Genomic DNA, 17,723 nt, shown 5'->3' on the forward strand with positions numbered 1-17,723 from the left:
TATTGTTTCTGTCAAGACTCTTAGGCAACAGGACTCCCTTCTTTCAGAAGAGTGGGGCTCTTGTTTCAAAATTTAGGTTTTCTATGGAGATGGTACTTTGCTCTGACTCTCTAAGGACAGAGTATTTACTGAGGCTAACTTTCTTCAATGGAGTAACCCCTGTCTCATTAAATCCCCATACTAAGTTGAAGGCTTACATGAATGAGGTGTGGACTTACCTTGCGATAGACTGGCCATCTACCTTACCCTTTGCTTCTTTAGCTTCCTTTCCTCTGGAGCTAGGACAGAACTTTGGCCTGTTTCTTTATCTCTGTTGCCTCAGTTTCTCTTATTTTTCTGCTGGTTTTTTTTTGCCATTCTCATTATTCTTCCTCTGCTTTTCTCTTCTGAATAGTTTCCTTTGTATTATCTGACTCTTCTTTGGCTGAGTCAAAGCATACCTTTGATATGAAGCATACGTACATGCATACATACATCTCCATGCATTTGGATAAGTGCTATTTGTGTTCTGAATGATTTTTCTTGTCTTAATTCTAATCTCCTATTACAAGGACTCAATTTATGTACAAGTTATTTAAGGTTTTCAAGGCCTGTGGCTTATGTTTTAAAGTTACTTTTCTTTGATTAAAACCTCACTTCATTGAAACTATTTAGAGAAGATGGTTTATATGCTATCAGTCCTTTGAAATGTTTTAGGACTTGCTCAGAATATCGTGTATGAGACCTTCTTCCAGTATCCTACATTCCTCACTTCTTTGTCTTTTCTTTAAAAAAAAACAACACTGTATTGTAGAGGTGATATACGAGGGGTTATAGTCACCTAAGTCAGGTGATAAGTATCATGTCAGCCCTTCCCTCATTTTCTCTCAGTTTTTTCCTCCCTCCCTCCACCAAGTTGTAGAATTCATTTCCAGCATAGTGTCAAGAAAAAATCACTGCTGAAAAGGTTCATCGTTTGTCCCACCATTTCTGTATTTCCCTTCCCCTCCTTATAGGAGCTAAACCTACATAAGACAAAGGGCACAGAAATTTAAAGAAAACAGACACAAAAGGAAAAGGAACCAAAGAAAAAAAGAGAGTGAAATAGAACCACAAACAGTACAATTAAAAAAAAAAAACTCTTGCTTCCATTTCTTGAAATTCAATTTAAGTCTCATTTTAACTCCTTTTTCTATCTCAGTAGGCCTTTTTTTTTTCAAGTCCTAAGGCCCACACTAAAGCTTCACATATGCTAGACAGGATTTCTACCACTGAACTATAGTTCCAGCCTCAACTTAGTACTTCCTTATTTCTCTGATAAGCATTCACACAAAGTTCTTTGGTTCTATTTTCTAAATCATTTTTTATTTATCTCCCACTGTCATTTAGTTCAATTTTATTTGTTTTCCAAATATTTAGTTTTTCAGTGTTTTGTTTTTAATTTCAACATTTTACTTTATATGTCAATTTTATTTGTGAATTATTGATTAGCATCTATGTGTGCTCTCTTCTTTCTTTAACTCAATGTCAAACTATGCTAAAATGTTCAGTCTAGTCCACTAATTGTTTAGAGTCTAAATTTAACCATATTAGTAAAATGGAATTCAGTGGGAAATTGAAAAAATAAAAATTTCTAACTGCTGTTTGTAGCAGATTCTTCCAGAAACTCCCAAAGAAATTTGCTTTCCTACAATAAAGGTTTTCAATGTTTCATTATAATATACAAAATTCTAATGAAAAATATCTGTCCTTTCAAAAACAAAATATTGGGCTGGGAGTTTGGCCTAGTGGTAGAGTGCTTGCCTAGCATGCAAGAAGACCAGAGTTCCATTCTTAGGTACCACACAAAAAGCTGGATTCAATAGGTAGAGCGCTAGCCTTGGGAAAGCTCAAGGACAATGCCCAGGCCCTGATTTCAAGCCCCAGGATTGGCGAAAAAGAAATATTTTTTATATAATACAAACAAAGAAACTAATAACAGCTTGAAACTACTAATGAAAGATAAACAGTTGGTGATTTGGGAAATAAATTTTATTTTGAATGTTTCATAGTTACATTTGAATTTCCATATTATAAAGAGCAGTAGAAAAATTGAGAACACATTAAAATATCTTAGTGTTGAAAAAACTTGGTCTGTTATTCCAAAATCAAAATTATTAAATAAAATTAGGATAACCTATTTATCACTAATAAGTAAGTTTTATCATCATGATTTGATTTTGCTTATGTTGCCTGATAAATTTTAGAGACAGCTTTTTCCTAACTCAGGATTCTATCGTTCCTGTAGCACTGAATAATGGTCAAAACAAGGATTGAGAACTCAAGTAAAATTTCAAATAAATGACAATGTGCTTACACTGAAAAATATATTATTTCTTTTGGTGGTACTAGAGTTTGAGGTGAGGGCATTGTGTTTGCTAGGCAGGTACTCTCACAATGAGACAGGGTTTAGGGCCCTAAATAATTTATTGTTATATAAAAGAAAATTTTAACAGGCTTTTCTTTTCTTCCTGCCAAATCTGGAAAGCCTCCTGAGAAGTTGTCTAACAAAGTATCATTGAATACCTAAACTAAATATATATATATGACATCTATAAATTATCCTAAAAATCATGCTCCTTTCTGTCTCTTTTAACAAATTCATGCACAAATATTACTATTTTATGTTCATATAAATATATAAATAATGACATTTGAAAATTATTGACATTATTAGGAAGAAAAGTTAAAGTGCTTCTACATGTCCCCACAACACCCCCATGAGGCAGGATGGTGACTGACACATTTTCTCTAGTTCAGAACAAAAGGAGAAATTAAGGCACAGTTGAACAGGGTCTCATGGTTCTTGACTAATGATACCTGGTCTGCCAGACTTAAGAAATAAAAACCCAGGATTTTCACCTGCATTGTAATTAACAGCAAGTATCACTGTCTCATCATTTTTATGTAAGGCTTGAAGCATCACTTTTCTAGAAAAGCAATTTTTGACATTTTCTGAGGATTCAAATAGTTTTTATATCACTGTATACTAGATATTGCATGATACAATGAAAAAATAAAGCCAGCTGTTCGCTGTTATACTGAAATTCAAATGTGATAGGTATTCTGGCAACCTCCTACCAGATCCACACTATATGAAGCACTGAAGTAGACTTGTTTGAAGTTTCATCAGAATCTGTACTGAAGAATTCTGGGTTACCACAGGAAGTTCATTTATTTTTCATGGCCCACTCATTTCAGCCCTGAAAATAAATCAAAATAGAATAAAGTAATGAAGCATTAGCTTTTTCTTACAGAGAGGATTCTTAAATCTATTTTCTTTAAAAGTGAATATCATCTTAAGGACAAATGTGTTAGCAACCCTGCGTACTATCTATGGCAAGTAGAGCATCCAGTTAAGTCATCATATACGTTAGGACACTTGATTATTCAAGGAAACTTTACTACGGATAAACGTTACTTAGCATAAACCTGGACATCCTTAAGCAACAGGAAATGCATCATCATTCTAGGAATAAAAATTACACTATTGTGATCAGTTTTTTAAAATTTATAGTCAAAGGGGAAGTTTTATTGCAGCAACAAGATGTATAGGCTTAATTTATTTTTTTCTTTTTTTATTGTGATTAAGAGAAGGGTTACATTATATTCACCAGATAGAAGGTGCATTAATTCACAAACATTGATACCCTTTCTCATGACATGGTCCCCATTTCCCTCCCACCCTCCCCCACTTATCTTGATTTCCCCCTTCCCTATCCAATTTCAAATAACCAATTAAGCACATATAAAATATGTGCTTAATATCAGATAACAATGTGAAATATTGTAACAATATGAGATAACCAAGGGATGGCAAAATAGATGAGAGATAACATGGTACATTAAGAACAACAGTCATTCATTATATGGCTTTTGTTTCCTTATCCTGGAGTTCCTTACATTTAGTGTCATACTAGTTGGCCTAATGCCTCTAGATTTTGTTCTATTGTAAATCTCTGCTAGTAGAGCCCAAGGTTTCTACTGATTATGACAAATGAGGGAGACTATTGGGCCTAGGTTCCTTTGAGTCTGACTTACTTCACTTAATATGATTTTTTTCTAAGTCTTTCCATTTCCTTACAAATGGAGCCATGTCATTCTTTCTGACAGCAGCATAGAATTCCATTGTGTATAAATACCACATCTTGTTGATCCACTCATCAACTGAGGGACATCTGGATTGGTTCCATATCTTTGCTATGGTAAATAATGCTGCAATGAACATCATTGTGCTAGTGGATTTAGTATGCCCTTGTTTCAGGATGGTTGGGTAAATGCCAAGTAGGGGAATTGCTGGGTCATAGGGGAGCTCCATGTTTAGCCTTTTGAGGAACTGCCATACTGCTTTCCATAATGGTTGAACGAGTTTGCACTCCCACCAACAGTGTAGTAGTGATCCCTCCTGGCCACATCCCCTCCAGCATCTGTTGTTATTAGTTTTCTTGATCATGGCCATTCTAACTGGAGTGAGGTGGAATCTCAAAGTCGTTTTGATTTGCCTTTGTTCTATGACCAGAGATGTCGAGCATTTCTTCATGTGTCTATAGGCCATTTTTATTTCTTCTTCAGAGAAGACTCTCTTTAAGTCTTTGCCCCATCTTTTAATGGGATAGTTGTTTCTTTGGAGATTAGTTTTGGAGTGATTCAAATTTTTGAGCTGTTGATATATTTTAGATATGAGGCCTTTGTCTGTTGTATGGTTAGTGAAGATCTTCTCCCATTTTGTAGGCTTCCTAATTTACTAGCTATGTCCTTTGCCATACAGAAGCTCTGCAGTTTAATGAAGTCCTACTTATCCAGCCTTTCTCTGGTTTTTTGTGTTTCTTGGTCCTTATTGAGAAAGTTTCAACCTGTGCCAAGGAGGCCTAGTGTATCTCCTATTCCTTCTTGTAAAGTTTTCAGTGTGTCGGCTTTTACCTCAAGGTCTTTGAACCATTTGGAGTTAATTCTAGTGCAGGGTGACCAAGAAGGATCGAACTTTAGTTTTCTGCAGGTGCTTAACCAGTTCTGTGAGCACCACTTGTTGAACAGGCTGTCTTTCTTCCATTCCATTTTTTTTTGGCTCCCTTATCAAAGATTAGGTGGCCATAGGTCTGTGGGTTAATATCTGGGTCCTCAGTTCTATTCCATTGGTCTTCAGGCCTGTTCTTGTGCCAGTACCAAGCTGTTTTGATTATTATAGTGCTGTAATAGAGCCCAAAGTTTGGTATTAAAATTCCTCCTGCGCTGTTCTTTCTGCTAAGAAGTGTTTTTGCTATATGGGGTCTTTTATTATTCCATATGAAATTTTGGATTGCCTCTTCTATTTCTTTAAAGAATGACATTGGGATATTGATGGGTATTGCGTTGAATTTGTAGTTAGCCCTTGGCAAGATTGTCATTTTCACGATGTTGATTCTTCCAATCCAGGAGCATGGGAGGTTTTTCCATTTCCTCAGTTCTGCTTTAATTTCCTTTTTCAGGGTTTTAAAGTTTTCATCAAAAAGGTCCTTTACATTCGTAGTTAAGATAATTCCTAAGTATTTTATTTTCTTTGAGGCTATTGCAAAAGGAGTTGCTTTCTTGATTGTAGCCTCGTTCCTCTACTGTTAGCATAGAGGAAGGCAGTTGATTTTTGAGGGTTAATTTTATACCCTGCTACCCTTCCAAAGTTTTGAATCAGCTCAAGGAGCTTGGGAGTGGAGTCAATAGGCTTCTTTAAATACAGAATCATGCCATCTGCACAGAGGGAAAATTTCACTTCCTCTTCCTCTATTTGGATCCCCTCTATGCTTGCTTCTTGCCTTATTGCTCTGGCTAGGAATTCTAATACTATGTTAAAGAGGAGTGGAGAGAGTGGGCATCCTTGTCTCATTCCTGGTTTTAGAGGGAATGCTTTAGATTTTCAGTATAGGCTTTATTAAAAAATAAAACAATTTACAGGCTGACTATCAAAACAAAGAAGGAATTTTTAAATTGGAAACACCACCTTACCTCCTTATAAATGCCTGCACAACCTTCTGCACCCACTTTTCCTTAGGATAGAGGCACAGTTCTCTCTGGTCCACAAGTTTTACACTGAAATGAGAGATAATTAAAATCAACATTTCATTTTCTCATTCAAATAAGATTTCCTTAAGTACAGGCATAAAAACCAAAATTGAAAGTAGCCTTCAACTAGTAGGCATGGAAGGTACCATATTTAAGGAACATGGAGAGAAAGGCATTTATTTGTTTTGTTTTGCTTGATACTATTCCTGGCACCTTGAATTTTCCTAAATACTTCCAATTTGCTTAATTCAAGGCTTGTCCAATCAAGCAAATCATTTTTAAAGGTCTTACATGATTTCTGTACTTGAACAACGCGGTCCACTCTGAATCACTCTCAATTCTTGAATATATCTGGGGTGGAAATGTTCAGAATGAGTCTTTATGCACTGGCATCGAAACTCTGAAGCAGTCCTTCCCACAGCTGCAGCTGTAAGGGAAACAGTGATTAAATTAATTTGATCAATAAGTATAGCTCTGCTAGCTATTCCTTCTTTAATCCCAATATGATTCTCTGTGTTCAGTAGAAATAATCATATTTCTAGTAAACCCATTCTTAATACTGAAGGCCAAATAGTTCTCCAGATATTGTGCTATTTTTCTTGTTTTAAAAATGTTATTGCCATCTGGGTATCAGTGACTCACACCTGTAATCTTAGCTACTCAAGAGGCTGAGATCTGAAGATCATGGTTCAAAGCTGGCCTAGGCATGAAAGTCCCTGAGATTCTTATCCCTCAGTAACCACCAGAAAGCCAGAAATGGTGCTGTGGGCCTGAGTGGTAGAACAATAGCCTTGAGCTGAAGAGCTCAAGCACAGCATCCAGCCCAGAGTTCAACCCCACGACCAGAAAATAAAAGTTATTACAGCAAACATTGAGTGCCTTTCTCACAAATGGAGATGGCTTTCTGCCATGTTGACATTGTTAGAGTTCTTTGGCTCCACTCAATATGGTATCATACTCTCTGTACCAAAATACTGTTTGTGGCTGGCATTCTATGATACCATTCTCTGTACCAAAATACTATATGTTGTACACTTATCCACAAAAAAATTCTATCCTGAAAGAACTAATTGAAAATACAAAGGTATGGCACATACATTGTATCTCAGTAAAATCTGAAATGCTTAAAGAAAAACATAGAAAATATATATTATAAGCATCCAAAACTGTTTATTTCATAGAAAGGATCTCAAGAAGGTCTATATTTAAACCAAACAAGGAGAGATATCTGAGGTATTGTCAATAATACATAGAATTAAAATATCTAAGTTACTTTACATGTGTGATACCTATGATTTTAAAAAGATATTGTATAACTTACAATTATATTAAACATATACAATCTGCCAAATATGACTAGTAAGAGCAGAATGTTTGTGTTGATAAAACTTTGTACTTTCTGAAGTTATGTAGAAATCCAGCCTGAAACTAAAACTGAAAACTTGCCGGGCACGGTAGCTCACACCTGTAATCCTAGCTACTCAGAAGGCTGAGATCTGACGATCAAGGTTCAAAGCCAGCCCAGGCACAAAAGGACCTGAGACTCTTATCTCCAATTAACCTGTAGAAAAGGGGAAGGCTCAAGGGTAGGGTGGTAGCCTTGAATTGAAGAGCTCAGGGAAAACGCCCAGGCTGAGTTCAAGCCCCATGACCCCCCCCCCAAAAAAAATAAAAAACTGAAAAGCTTATTTTCTTCTCCAGATGCATCTCTGTGCATGAAGAACAGTCTTGCCATCTGAATATTTTGGATGTGCTTACCTTCATACACAGCTGCAGAGAGCAGGACAGCTGCCAAGAGAGCAATAGCCAGCTTGTAAGTCATGATTGCTTGAGCTGGAGTGAGTTTGTTTTCTTGTTTCTTACTGGTTCTCCTCTAAAAGCTTGTGGAGCTCTGCTGTTTCTGGGGACTTGTGTTGAATGGTGTGCTTCTGTGGCTTTTTATATCATCTCAACATCAGAGGACACATGCACTCTCATCCTTGCATTTTGTCAGAGGAAATTCCACAATGTTCAAGTAACACACCACCCTGGAGGGCCCCCTTCAGTCACCAGAATTCCTTGATTAATCTATTAATTCTGTGGCATGATTGAAGTTTTTGTGGACCTTTAAAACAATTTTAATAAACATGTCTTTAAATGTTCCAGCTTCTCAACTTAATATATTTTTGTCACTTGCATTCCTTTTTAATTATGGATAATTGTCACCAACCTATGACAGAGAGCAGAGCAGAGCAGGAACAAATCATAATGACAACAAGCCTTTGGGTAAATTACATGTGCAATGACAAGAGTAAAGGTAACCTTATCAATCACTTTTATTGAGAAGGTGATTTGTCTTTTTCCAAGCATATGAGAGAGCTGAAGGGACCTGTGACTATTCTAGGAGCATATTATGACTTTCTTTTTTAGTGATTATTAATATCTATTAATAGACTTAAAGGTTCCACCCACCACACATAAAATATTCACATTTCCCAAGCATTTATCTGGTAAATTGTTAAGTAATACAGAAGGAACTTTAGATGGTAAGACTAAACATTCTTAAAGAGTAGAATCTAGCTGTCTCATGAAATAGATAGTTAGTATGAAGGCATGATTTTCAACCAGGCAATACGGATGAGAGTCTTCCATACAGTGGCTCAGGCAGTGTACTGAAGGATTCCCACAAGAATAATGGGAAGAATACATCTAGGTAATGACATTGCACTTGGTGTAAAATAATGTAGCAACTTTGATCCTCCCTGAAGAATGGTGCACTGAAGTTTTCAGATATGATCTATTGGAAAGATAAGCCATGACTGCATTCAATGTTAAAATCTAGTTTAGCTGCCCTTCTTCAGGCTCCTTTTCCTGGGAAAATGAGACTAAGTTGTGCAGATGCATAACTACAGGGAATGATTGAGAAAATTTCCCAAGTCATAAAAAGATGTCTTTTATGTACTAGTGTTCTAAATAATAATCCTTTCAAGAAAGAGCTTGATTTTTGTTTTGCAAAGGCAGAAACTTGGCATCTGTTCCGCTAAATGAAAGGACCTCCAGGATATAGAAACAAAAGTCATATAACGAGTGATTGTTGTCCTTAATGTACTGTTATCTCTCATCTCTTTCCCTGTCTCTTGGTTATCTCATATGATTACAGTATTTCACCTGGTTATCTGATATATTGTATATGTACGTATTTGGTTATTTGAAATAGGTTAGGGAAGGGGGGAAAACAAGATGAGCAGCAGGGGTTGGGGAAGGGAAATGGGGACCAAGACATGAGAATGGGTATCATAATGTGAAGTAATGCACCCTCTATCTGGTGAATATAATGTAACCCTTCCATTAATTACAATAAAAATATATGGAAAAACAACAACAACAACAACAAAGTAAGTCTGTTCTCCCTCTCTGTAACTACACAATTTATTCATATTTTAGCTTACTTTAATTCTCTTCTTTTTTTTCCCCTTAGGATGTAAGAAATAGCAGTGGCTCCACCCACAGGAGATAGTATGGATAAAAGTGCCATTTTCAAAAGGTTTTCAGAAGGATTAGTCTTTAAGTAATCATAGTCCTTTCATCGTCCTCCAATTAACATAAAACTTGAAAATAAGTAGAACTTGGACCTCACTGTTATCTATAGAAAAGTATTCATTTTATGTAATTTCTATTACTTTTAGGAGAACATAATTATGCACTGACTTTTTACATATTGACTATCCACTCTCTCAAGTACTATAGGAAATGTGAACACTCTGTAACTAAAATATAGCACCTGCCTTGATGTTGGTGATTTGTGCCTACAATCCTAGCTACTCAGAAAAGCTGAGCTCTGAGAATTGTAATTCAAAGCCAGCCTGGACAGGAAAGTCCAGGAGACTCATGTCCAGTTAACTACAAATAAACCTGTGGAGTTGTGACTCAAGGGGTAGAGCACTATCACCTTGAATAAAAAGACAGACAGACAGACAGACAGATAGATGATAAATAAATATGGATATATCTGGCTTCACAGAGAGAATCTGGCTTCGTAGAGTTTGCAGACTCATTTTGCTTATGGGCAATTAGTATATAAGCAAGCCACATACAATGATAAAGATGGTAATATGGATGATTATAGGAAATTCTGGGATTTTGATTCAGTATTGATGAATGAAGGTTGTCCAAAGAATCCACTTCAAAGTTGCTAATGATATTAGTAATCAGCATTAAGAAAGACCAATGGACTAGTTTGCTCACAAAGGAAAAAGCATAAAGCCATGGAATTCAACCTGTCTGGGTTCCTAAAACTGTTTAGCATGGGTAACATAGTATATGTAGTGGTAAGAAGAAACAGTAAAGAAAACATGTAGATATTAAAGAAAATCTTCAATCTTTTTTGCTTTATTGATGCTGGCATGTTCAGAAAGCACAGCCTGAGCCAGCAGTCATAACGGAGACCTAATCACATTATCAGCACCACTAACATGTTCAGAGGTCACATCAACATATTTCTTTACTTTTTCTAGGTTCCTCCTATATTGCCACCACATTCCTTCCTTATTTCCAATTTTTTTAAGAATATAGCATTTACAAGGCAACAAAAAGACCTACTTACAAATGCCATTCATCTCTCATGATGTAACCTATAGTAGATAAAGATAAAGTGACCAGAGAAGGTATTCTCTTACATTACTTCTGATCCATTACATCATGAATGATAATAAATAAGCTTAAATATTTTTGAAACAAAAATGACTATCCTCTCTGAAGATATTCTCCTTTAAAACAGAGCAGAGTTGAATATTTACTAAAACTTCTCATAAACACAAATGTTTTATTACTCTTTAGAGATGGATGCAGAGTTAATGAGACTTTGACAATCTGTTTAAATCCTATCCATTTTCTGAGCCAGGAGAATCATTTAATGAGCAGATAAGTATTCTGAGTTCCTCATTATAGCCACTGACCATATTTATCACCCAAGAAAAGGAGCCACAGGAATGATCTAAGATAAAAAGAGGCAAGCACATTTCTACAGGGACATGTAATTCTGCATTCAAACTCACTACAGAGAAAAAAAAACTATTTGCTGGGTTAAATCATCGAATCCCTTCTCTCACCCTTCAAATATTTCTTTTGGAATTGGAGCTTCCTACTAAACACAAACAAGATTGTGTTCACCTAGAAAACCAGAATGTGATGACGAATGGTGGGCTTTGAAGTGAGATGAGCTTGGATTTGACTCTTATCCCATGTTATTAACCAAAAGTCCTTAGGCAAACTGATTCTACACCTATATTCAACTGCTGGTACTAAAATCTGACACTCCTTCCTCTCAAGAAATGGGTCCCTCAATTCTAGAAATAAAGTCTCAACTTATTCCTAAATTGTTCTCAGCCCTGACTGCCTAGCCACGAAAAAAAATAAATAAATAAATTGAAGTGACTTTTTCGAGACAAAAATATATATTAGGGGCGTTTCACTTACCATATTGAACCTATAGCCTATGTTTTAAGGAGGAAGTGAAGAGCAACAAAGGAAATGACGTTGCCAGGATACATTGTTTACATGGGTAGAAATGTCACAATGTGGTAGAGGCACCTTGAACACTCAAGTATGTAAAGTTTTCTTTTAAAACAATACTTTTTCAGAATTTGTACAAAAGAGTTGCCATTTAACAAAGCGATTTATGAATACAATGCATCTTGACAGTGTCTCTCCTTTCAATATTCTTTACTAGCCCTCCCAGCTCATCCCTTCCCCTCATCTAACAGCCAAGTTGACTCTCAGCAATTTGGAATAAGGTGACTTAAGTGGAAAAAAACTATTAAATACATAGTATTTTGTAAGACCAATCTATAGATTGCTTCTATGCTTGCCTCTTATAATGTTCTGTTTGTAAGTTTTCATTTTATTTTATAATGTCCCAGTCCTGGAGCTTGAACTAAAGGCCTGGAAACTAAGCTTTTTACTGGTCTAGCACTGGACCACTGAGCCACAACTCTACTTCCAGATCTTTGCCACTTAATGGAAAAGAAAAGGCTCATGGACTTTCCTGACTAGGCTTGCTTTGAACATCAATCCAGAGATCTGAGCTTTCCGAGTAGCTAGGATTATAGGTATAGCTGTCTAAGTTTTCATTTTAAAATAGAAACATTGCTTTAACTTCCTCTTGACCTCACTTTTACCTTAGGCACTGTTTAAAGTATTTATGAAAAATGCAACCCAAATACAAATTTCATAGTTGTAAAGTCTATGATGGCCCCATGTGGTGACCATTTGTTCAGATATGCCTTTTCCCCTGGACTGGAAATTCCAGCAGGTCAGGGACTATTACAAGCTTATTTATACTGATCAGTACCTCCAGCCAGCACCTGCCCAACACAAGTGTTCTACAAACACTTGCTAAATGAAAGTACAAATTGCCAAGGTCTCACAACCTTCCAAACAAGAACAGTCTCAACAAAAGGAAGTAGAATGACTTGTATTATCTGTTGTTGTTTTCCCTTGGGACAGTTATTCATGTGAACTCAAAAATTTTAGTTTATGCTGCAATTTAGCAGTATTCGATAAGTGCAATAATAACCAGTACAGTCTCCAATTTCCTCCCTTGGTAAATTAACCAATCTCTTCCAGACTCCTCTAGGACCAAGTGTTCTATAGTAGGTCCACTGGAATGAGGTGGAAAGCAGTAGGCCAGGACTGCTGGGATCCACAATTGGAAAAGGGGTATAAGGCTCCTTTCATCTCAGAATCCACAACTCACTTTTAAGCCTGAGTGAACATGAATGATGCCTATTTAGTTAGCCTAATAACTTTTGTGCCTAAACTAAATGCTTAAGCTTTTAGCTATGTCAGCACTTCCTAAGCCTTTTCGTATTACCCATTTACTTTTTAGAAAATACTACAGAAGTTTTTATTCATTGTTTTGTGTATGCGTGTATGGGCTATTTTCAAACCAGGATCCTCCTATCTCAGCCTCCTCACTAGTGAGTATTACACAGGAAGCACAAAGGTATAGAGTTGTGCACCAAGTTTCAGGAAATTCTCTGGCCCTCCTTACAAACTTTTACAGACTCAAATAGGGCTATAATACTTAAAATAATGTGCTAATTCCCAGTATATTGGTCATGACACGGTCTGTGAAGAAGTGGTATTCTACCTTATGACAGATTTATTCACTTTCTCGCAATGTCCCAGACAAAAACTCCACAAAAATAGTTTTGAAGTTCTAAAGAGAGCAAGTGGAAATGAATAAGAAACTGCTGAGGAGAGAGAAGAGAATGTTCATATTCTACAAAGTCAGGTTATAAAATAACCTTAACCTTTTGTGTTACTCACAAGATGAAAACTCAAATCCAGCCAGAAAAGATTTAACCTGAGTACTGCGCTCACTGGTTTAAGGCTTCTTAGTGAATCTGCTAAAGCCCCTTCAATAGGAGCAGGTGGCAGAGGGGAAGGACTCAATTTTACTCCATCATTTTCCCCCGATTTACAAGGAGATGTATAATTTAAGAAAAAAAAAGTATTTCATTTGCATATAAAAGCAAAACAGTTGGGAAGTAATCTGATTTTTCACATGTGCTCGTGTAAACTAATCAGTCCTCCAAATTTATGACAAAAATAAAAAAGTCCTTACCCCAGCTCCCTTTCAATTGGTCTCTCAAATTATCTGATTACCAGATTTGAATTCTTTTGATATTTTGATGTTTACTTCTGTCATTAAACACCATTTACTCTCTGTCACAATAATTCATCTACAATACCTCTTTCTTCATTCCACCGAATAACATAGTAAGTTAAATTCCTCCCTGTGGTTTCTAAACCAAAAATAGGCGGAAACCGTTTCTCACAGGCTGTACAGTGGCATTTTGAAACAGAAAAAACATCTGTCTACTTCAAAGTGGTTGAATGAACACAACATGCACTTCCTTTTCCTTAAGAGAGTGGGGCGAGTCTGGAAAATATCAAGCACCATTCCCTCCAAAGTTAAGGATAAAAGCAAACTCAAAGTTGTAGTGAGAAGAAGAAGGCAAGAAATATATACACACAGTCTGTAAAACAACACAGTCAAAAGTGCAGTCTCAAGAGACTCAGGAGAAACCAAGTACGTGGATTACTGAGACTTTAGCAATGGGTAAAGTTTGTTTTCATTTGAGCATAATTAGACTAACAGGATCTCACAAGTGAGTATATTGTTATGCATTTATTTCGTATAGTACTAATAACCACCCTACATTCTGGTATTATTTATCCCCACCTGTTTTGCCCAGTTGAGAAAACCAGCTGAGAAATGTTACATAACTTGTAAAAAGAGACCAGGCAGAATACAATTAGTCCAACAATCCAGAGACTCTACCTTGCTTCAGAAATGTTCTTGAATGTGTCAACATGTCTTTACTGACTGTTTTGAACACATCTCTGTTTCACCCCCAATCTCTTGTCCAGGAGAATTCAGATGCCTGAAGGAGAGAAATGATGAATCGGTAGTGGCAGAGAGGAAACGAAAATGATAACTCAAAAAAAATAATAAGGAGATCCACCTCCCATCAACACTTAAATTTTTTTTTTGACAATTCAGTCTGGGCCTGCACACTGACCTAAACCTTCTTTTTTTTTCAAGGTTAGTACTCCACCACTTGAGCCCCAGTGCCCCTTCTGGCTTTTTCTGAGTATTTTCTTATAGATAAGAGTCTCAGGGATGAGCTGGGTGTTCGGCTCAGTACAGTGCCTCCCGAGCATGCATGAACACCTAGGCTTAATTCTTCAGTACCACATACAAGGAAAAATAGGAAGTGGTGGTGTGGCTCAAGGGGTAGAGCTCTAGAATTGAGAAACTTCAAGGACAGGGCTCAGGCCCTGAGTTTAAGCCCCAGGATTGACCAAAAAAAAATAGATTCTCAGGGACTGTCCTGACTGAGCTGGTTTTGAACCATGATTCTCAGATCTCAACTTTTTTGAGTAGCTAGGATTACAAGTGTAAACCACCAATGTCCAGCTCTCTTTTTATTTTTAATGTATAAAATAAGAAACACTTATCTATGTAGTCTCTTCTGGCTGTTTTGCCACTCTGAAGCTTAATATGGGTGGAAATACATAGAGAATTTCCCCCTGAAAACTTTAAGCACTTGTGGGAAAGGACACTTGCCTACCATTCATATCTAGCAAACTGTCAAAGGAATTTGCACTGTCCTTGAATGTAGCTAAAAGGGTCATTGACTAAGTTTTCATCAACTGTGAGGAGAATAGTACAACTTTGATGAAGCAAGAGGGTAGGATGAGAAGCCATGGTGTGGTGAGGTTGACTGTCATATGCTGTCCTTGACCCCAAGAATGGAGGAAAGGCTTCCTGCCTTCTTTTCTTGCTCAAAATCAATTTCCTCTCTTAACTTGATTATCTTGTGACTCCCAGACAAGCTGTAACTGTTGAACTCCTTGTTATGTAACATTGCATATATTTTCAGTAGAGAAAAAAATGAAACCATAAGACAAGAGTTTCTCTAAAGCAAACACATCAAATCTAACAAATATTGCTTGAAACTGTACAGAAAGAGGCTTTACTGTCTCATTACTGGTCAATTCAGCAGATGTTTCCAGAGCACCTTCTACATCCCAACTACTTCTCCGGATGCTTGAGAAATGTTAGTAAATGACACAAGGATGTCTTGGATAGATAAATATTATGGAAGTAATATGATTTTTTAAGTGGAATAAGTTGACAGGTCATGAGTGGCAGGTGGAGCTAAGGAAAACAGAGATTGCCCTGAGATTAGAGAGTCCTCCCTGAAACTTTGACGTTGACTTGAGAACTGAACCATCTAGAAATAGCTTACTGACTATGTGGCAAGGGATTTCAAGTAAATGCACTGTGAGAGCAAATACTTGATAGGGCATGGAAACAGAGGCTGACAACTTTCCACTAGATCAGGACAGAAGCAGCAGAGGTGCAAAGTCATGGTCAAATTCTGAGTAAATGAAAAGTAGAGATAGCAAAAAAAGTCCAGGGATGGGTAGTAAAGGCTCTAGAGGTAAGCAGCTGGAAGGTCAGCTTGTCTACCAGTGCAGATACTTGAAGCAGTATTTCAGTTAGAGTTGCAGGCTCATTCATCTAATGGCATCCTGACTGGAGCTCCTCAGTTAGATCCCGAGGTGATGCAGAGTGGGGCAATGGCTGGTGGTGCCAACAAGCAGGATGTAGAGAAGGGACTGAGGAGGAGGGCTGGTTAATCACTCTGACGTTCTAGTCACTGTGCACACGGGTTCTTTACACAACTTAATTCAATTCTCAATTCTTACCATTCTTATGTGTTTGATGTTACTAACTGTATTTTGTAATTGGAAAACTAGACTAAGAGTCTCAACCTCACATACAACTAGAAAAGAGGTAGAATTCAAATTTAAATCCCAACCAGATCCCAAGAATCTTTGAACCCAAGGCCTATACTCTTTCCCTCTACGAAACAAAGGCTAGGAACAGCACAGTGTGGGATATGGGATTCAAGTCTTGAAAACTGTAATTCAACAGGAATTTTAAAGCTTAGAAAATAAGGTTGCAAGAACATCAGCAAAGGATGAGCCTAACATCTTCATTAAATTTACTCAATTACATCTGCGGTTTGTAAACAATTTGTCAAATGGGTGGGGTGAGAGTAATATATCTGCCCCAGGCTTTTAGCCGCAAACTCTCAAAGCTGTTCATGTCATTACTAAACAAGGTCACACACTCCTCACAGATACCCTGATAAGACTGAAAACAGATGTGTAGTTCACTGTGAACTCTTTCCACGTTTGCAACATAGAGTGTGATTGTACTTTGAGGTGAGTACATTTTTAACAATACACTACAATATATGCATACAATATGAAAGTGTTCACTTATTAAAATAGGTCATTAATTTATTTTTTTAATCTTTACAATTTTGTCTTGACAAAAATTGTTCTCTTTCTCCCCCTCCCTCCGCCTCTGCCGCCTCCTCCTCCCCCTCTTCCTCCCCCTCCTTCTCCCCCTCCCCTCCTCCTCCCCTCCCCCTCTTCCTCCTCCTCTTCCTCCTCCTTCTTCTCCTATTCTTCCTTCTCCTCCTTTTCCTACTCTCCTTGGTCTTATCCTGTTTCTCCTCTCTACCCCACATCCTGCTCCTCTCCTTCAATATAATGACATTCTCAAAATTAAGATGAGGAAAGATAGCCTGCCAATAGCTCACACCTGCAATCCTAACTACTCAGGAGGCTGAGATCTGAGGATCTTTATTTCTGAGTCAGCCCAGGATGAAAAGTCCAGGAGATTCTTATCTTCAATTAACCACAAGAAGCCAGAAGTGGATCTGTGGCTCAACTGGTAGAGCACTAGCCTTGAGCCAAAAAGCTAAGGGACAGCATCAGGCCCACTGTTCAAATCCCAAGACTTGAGACAAAAAAAAAAATGAGGAAAGATATGGCTGGAGTCCACTTTGACCTCCTAGGGCTCTGCAGCACAATCCTAGTGTATATGAATGACTACCTATCTTCAAAAATAAACTGCGTGAGAAAAAAAAAAGAATTCCGAAAAGAAAAAAATAAAAACTAACACAAGACTCCATGCTTCCTTTCCTGTGAGAAGCAAATGTTCCAGATTCAGATCTTCCATTCTGGGTTTCCCTGACATTTGCAGCCTGGTAAGGAAGCAATTTGTTGTAAGCTCATAATCCTACCGTGGAGACTATCCAGGT

The 17,723-nt window shown here is 37.2% G+C and overlaps 1 protein-coding gene across 3 annotated transcripts; it reads right to left on the reverse strand.

Moving 5' to 3' along the window:
* Positions 1-2,600: 2,600 nt before the first annotated feature.
* Cxcl8 (C-X-C motif chemokine ligand 8) lies at positions 2,601-11,546 on the reverse strand. Of its 3 annotated transcripts, none has more exons than XM_090344033.1 (5): positions 11,506-11,546; positions 7,810-8,155; positions 6,343-6,478; positions 5,995-6,078; positions 2,601-3,221 (listed from the first exon to the last, which is right to left on the reverse strand). In XM_090344033.1, exons 2-5 carry the CDS (start codon positions 7,871-7,873, stop codon positions 3,200-3,202), a joined length of 306 nt encoding a protein of 101 aa, XP_090200159.1. In that variant the 5' UTR covers positions 7,874-8,155; positions 11,506-11,546; the 3' UTR covers positions 2,601-3,199. The 3 variants fall into 3 exon arrangements, with proteins under 3 accessions (XP_090200159.1, XP_090200158.1, XP_090200160.1); XM_090344032.1 differs by having other exon boundaries at positions 7,810-8,260; XM_090344034.1 differs by lacking the exon at positions 2,601-3,221 and having other exon boundaries at positions 5,991-6,078; positions 7,810-8,260.
* Between the last annotated feature and the right edge of the window lie 6,177 nt (positions 11,547-17,723).

Source organism: Megascapheus bottae, chromosome 13 (assembly GCF_031878675.1).
Source record: "Megascapheus bottae isolate mThoBot1 chromosome 13, mThoBot2.hap1, whole genome shotgun sequence".
Classification (NCBI taxonomy): Eukaryota; Metazoa; Chordata; class Mammalia; order Rodentia; family Geomyidae; genus Megascapheus; species Megascapheus bottae.

Coding starts and splice junctions, on each gene's coding strand:
- Cxcl8 (XM_090344033.1), bottom strand. CDS start 7,873: ATGACTTACAAGCTGGCTATTGCTCTCTTGGCAGCTGTCCTGCTCTCT. Junction 6,079..6,342: donor TGTTCAAGTACAGAAATCAT/GTAAGACCTTTA, acceptor CTCTCATTTCAG/TGTAAAACTTGTGGACCAGA. Junction 3,222..5,994: donor GTGCAGGCATTTATAAGGAG/GTAAGGTGGTGT, acceptor ATTTATTTTCAG/GGCTGAAATGAGTGGGCCAT.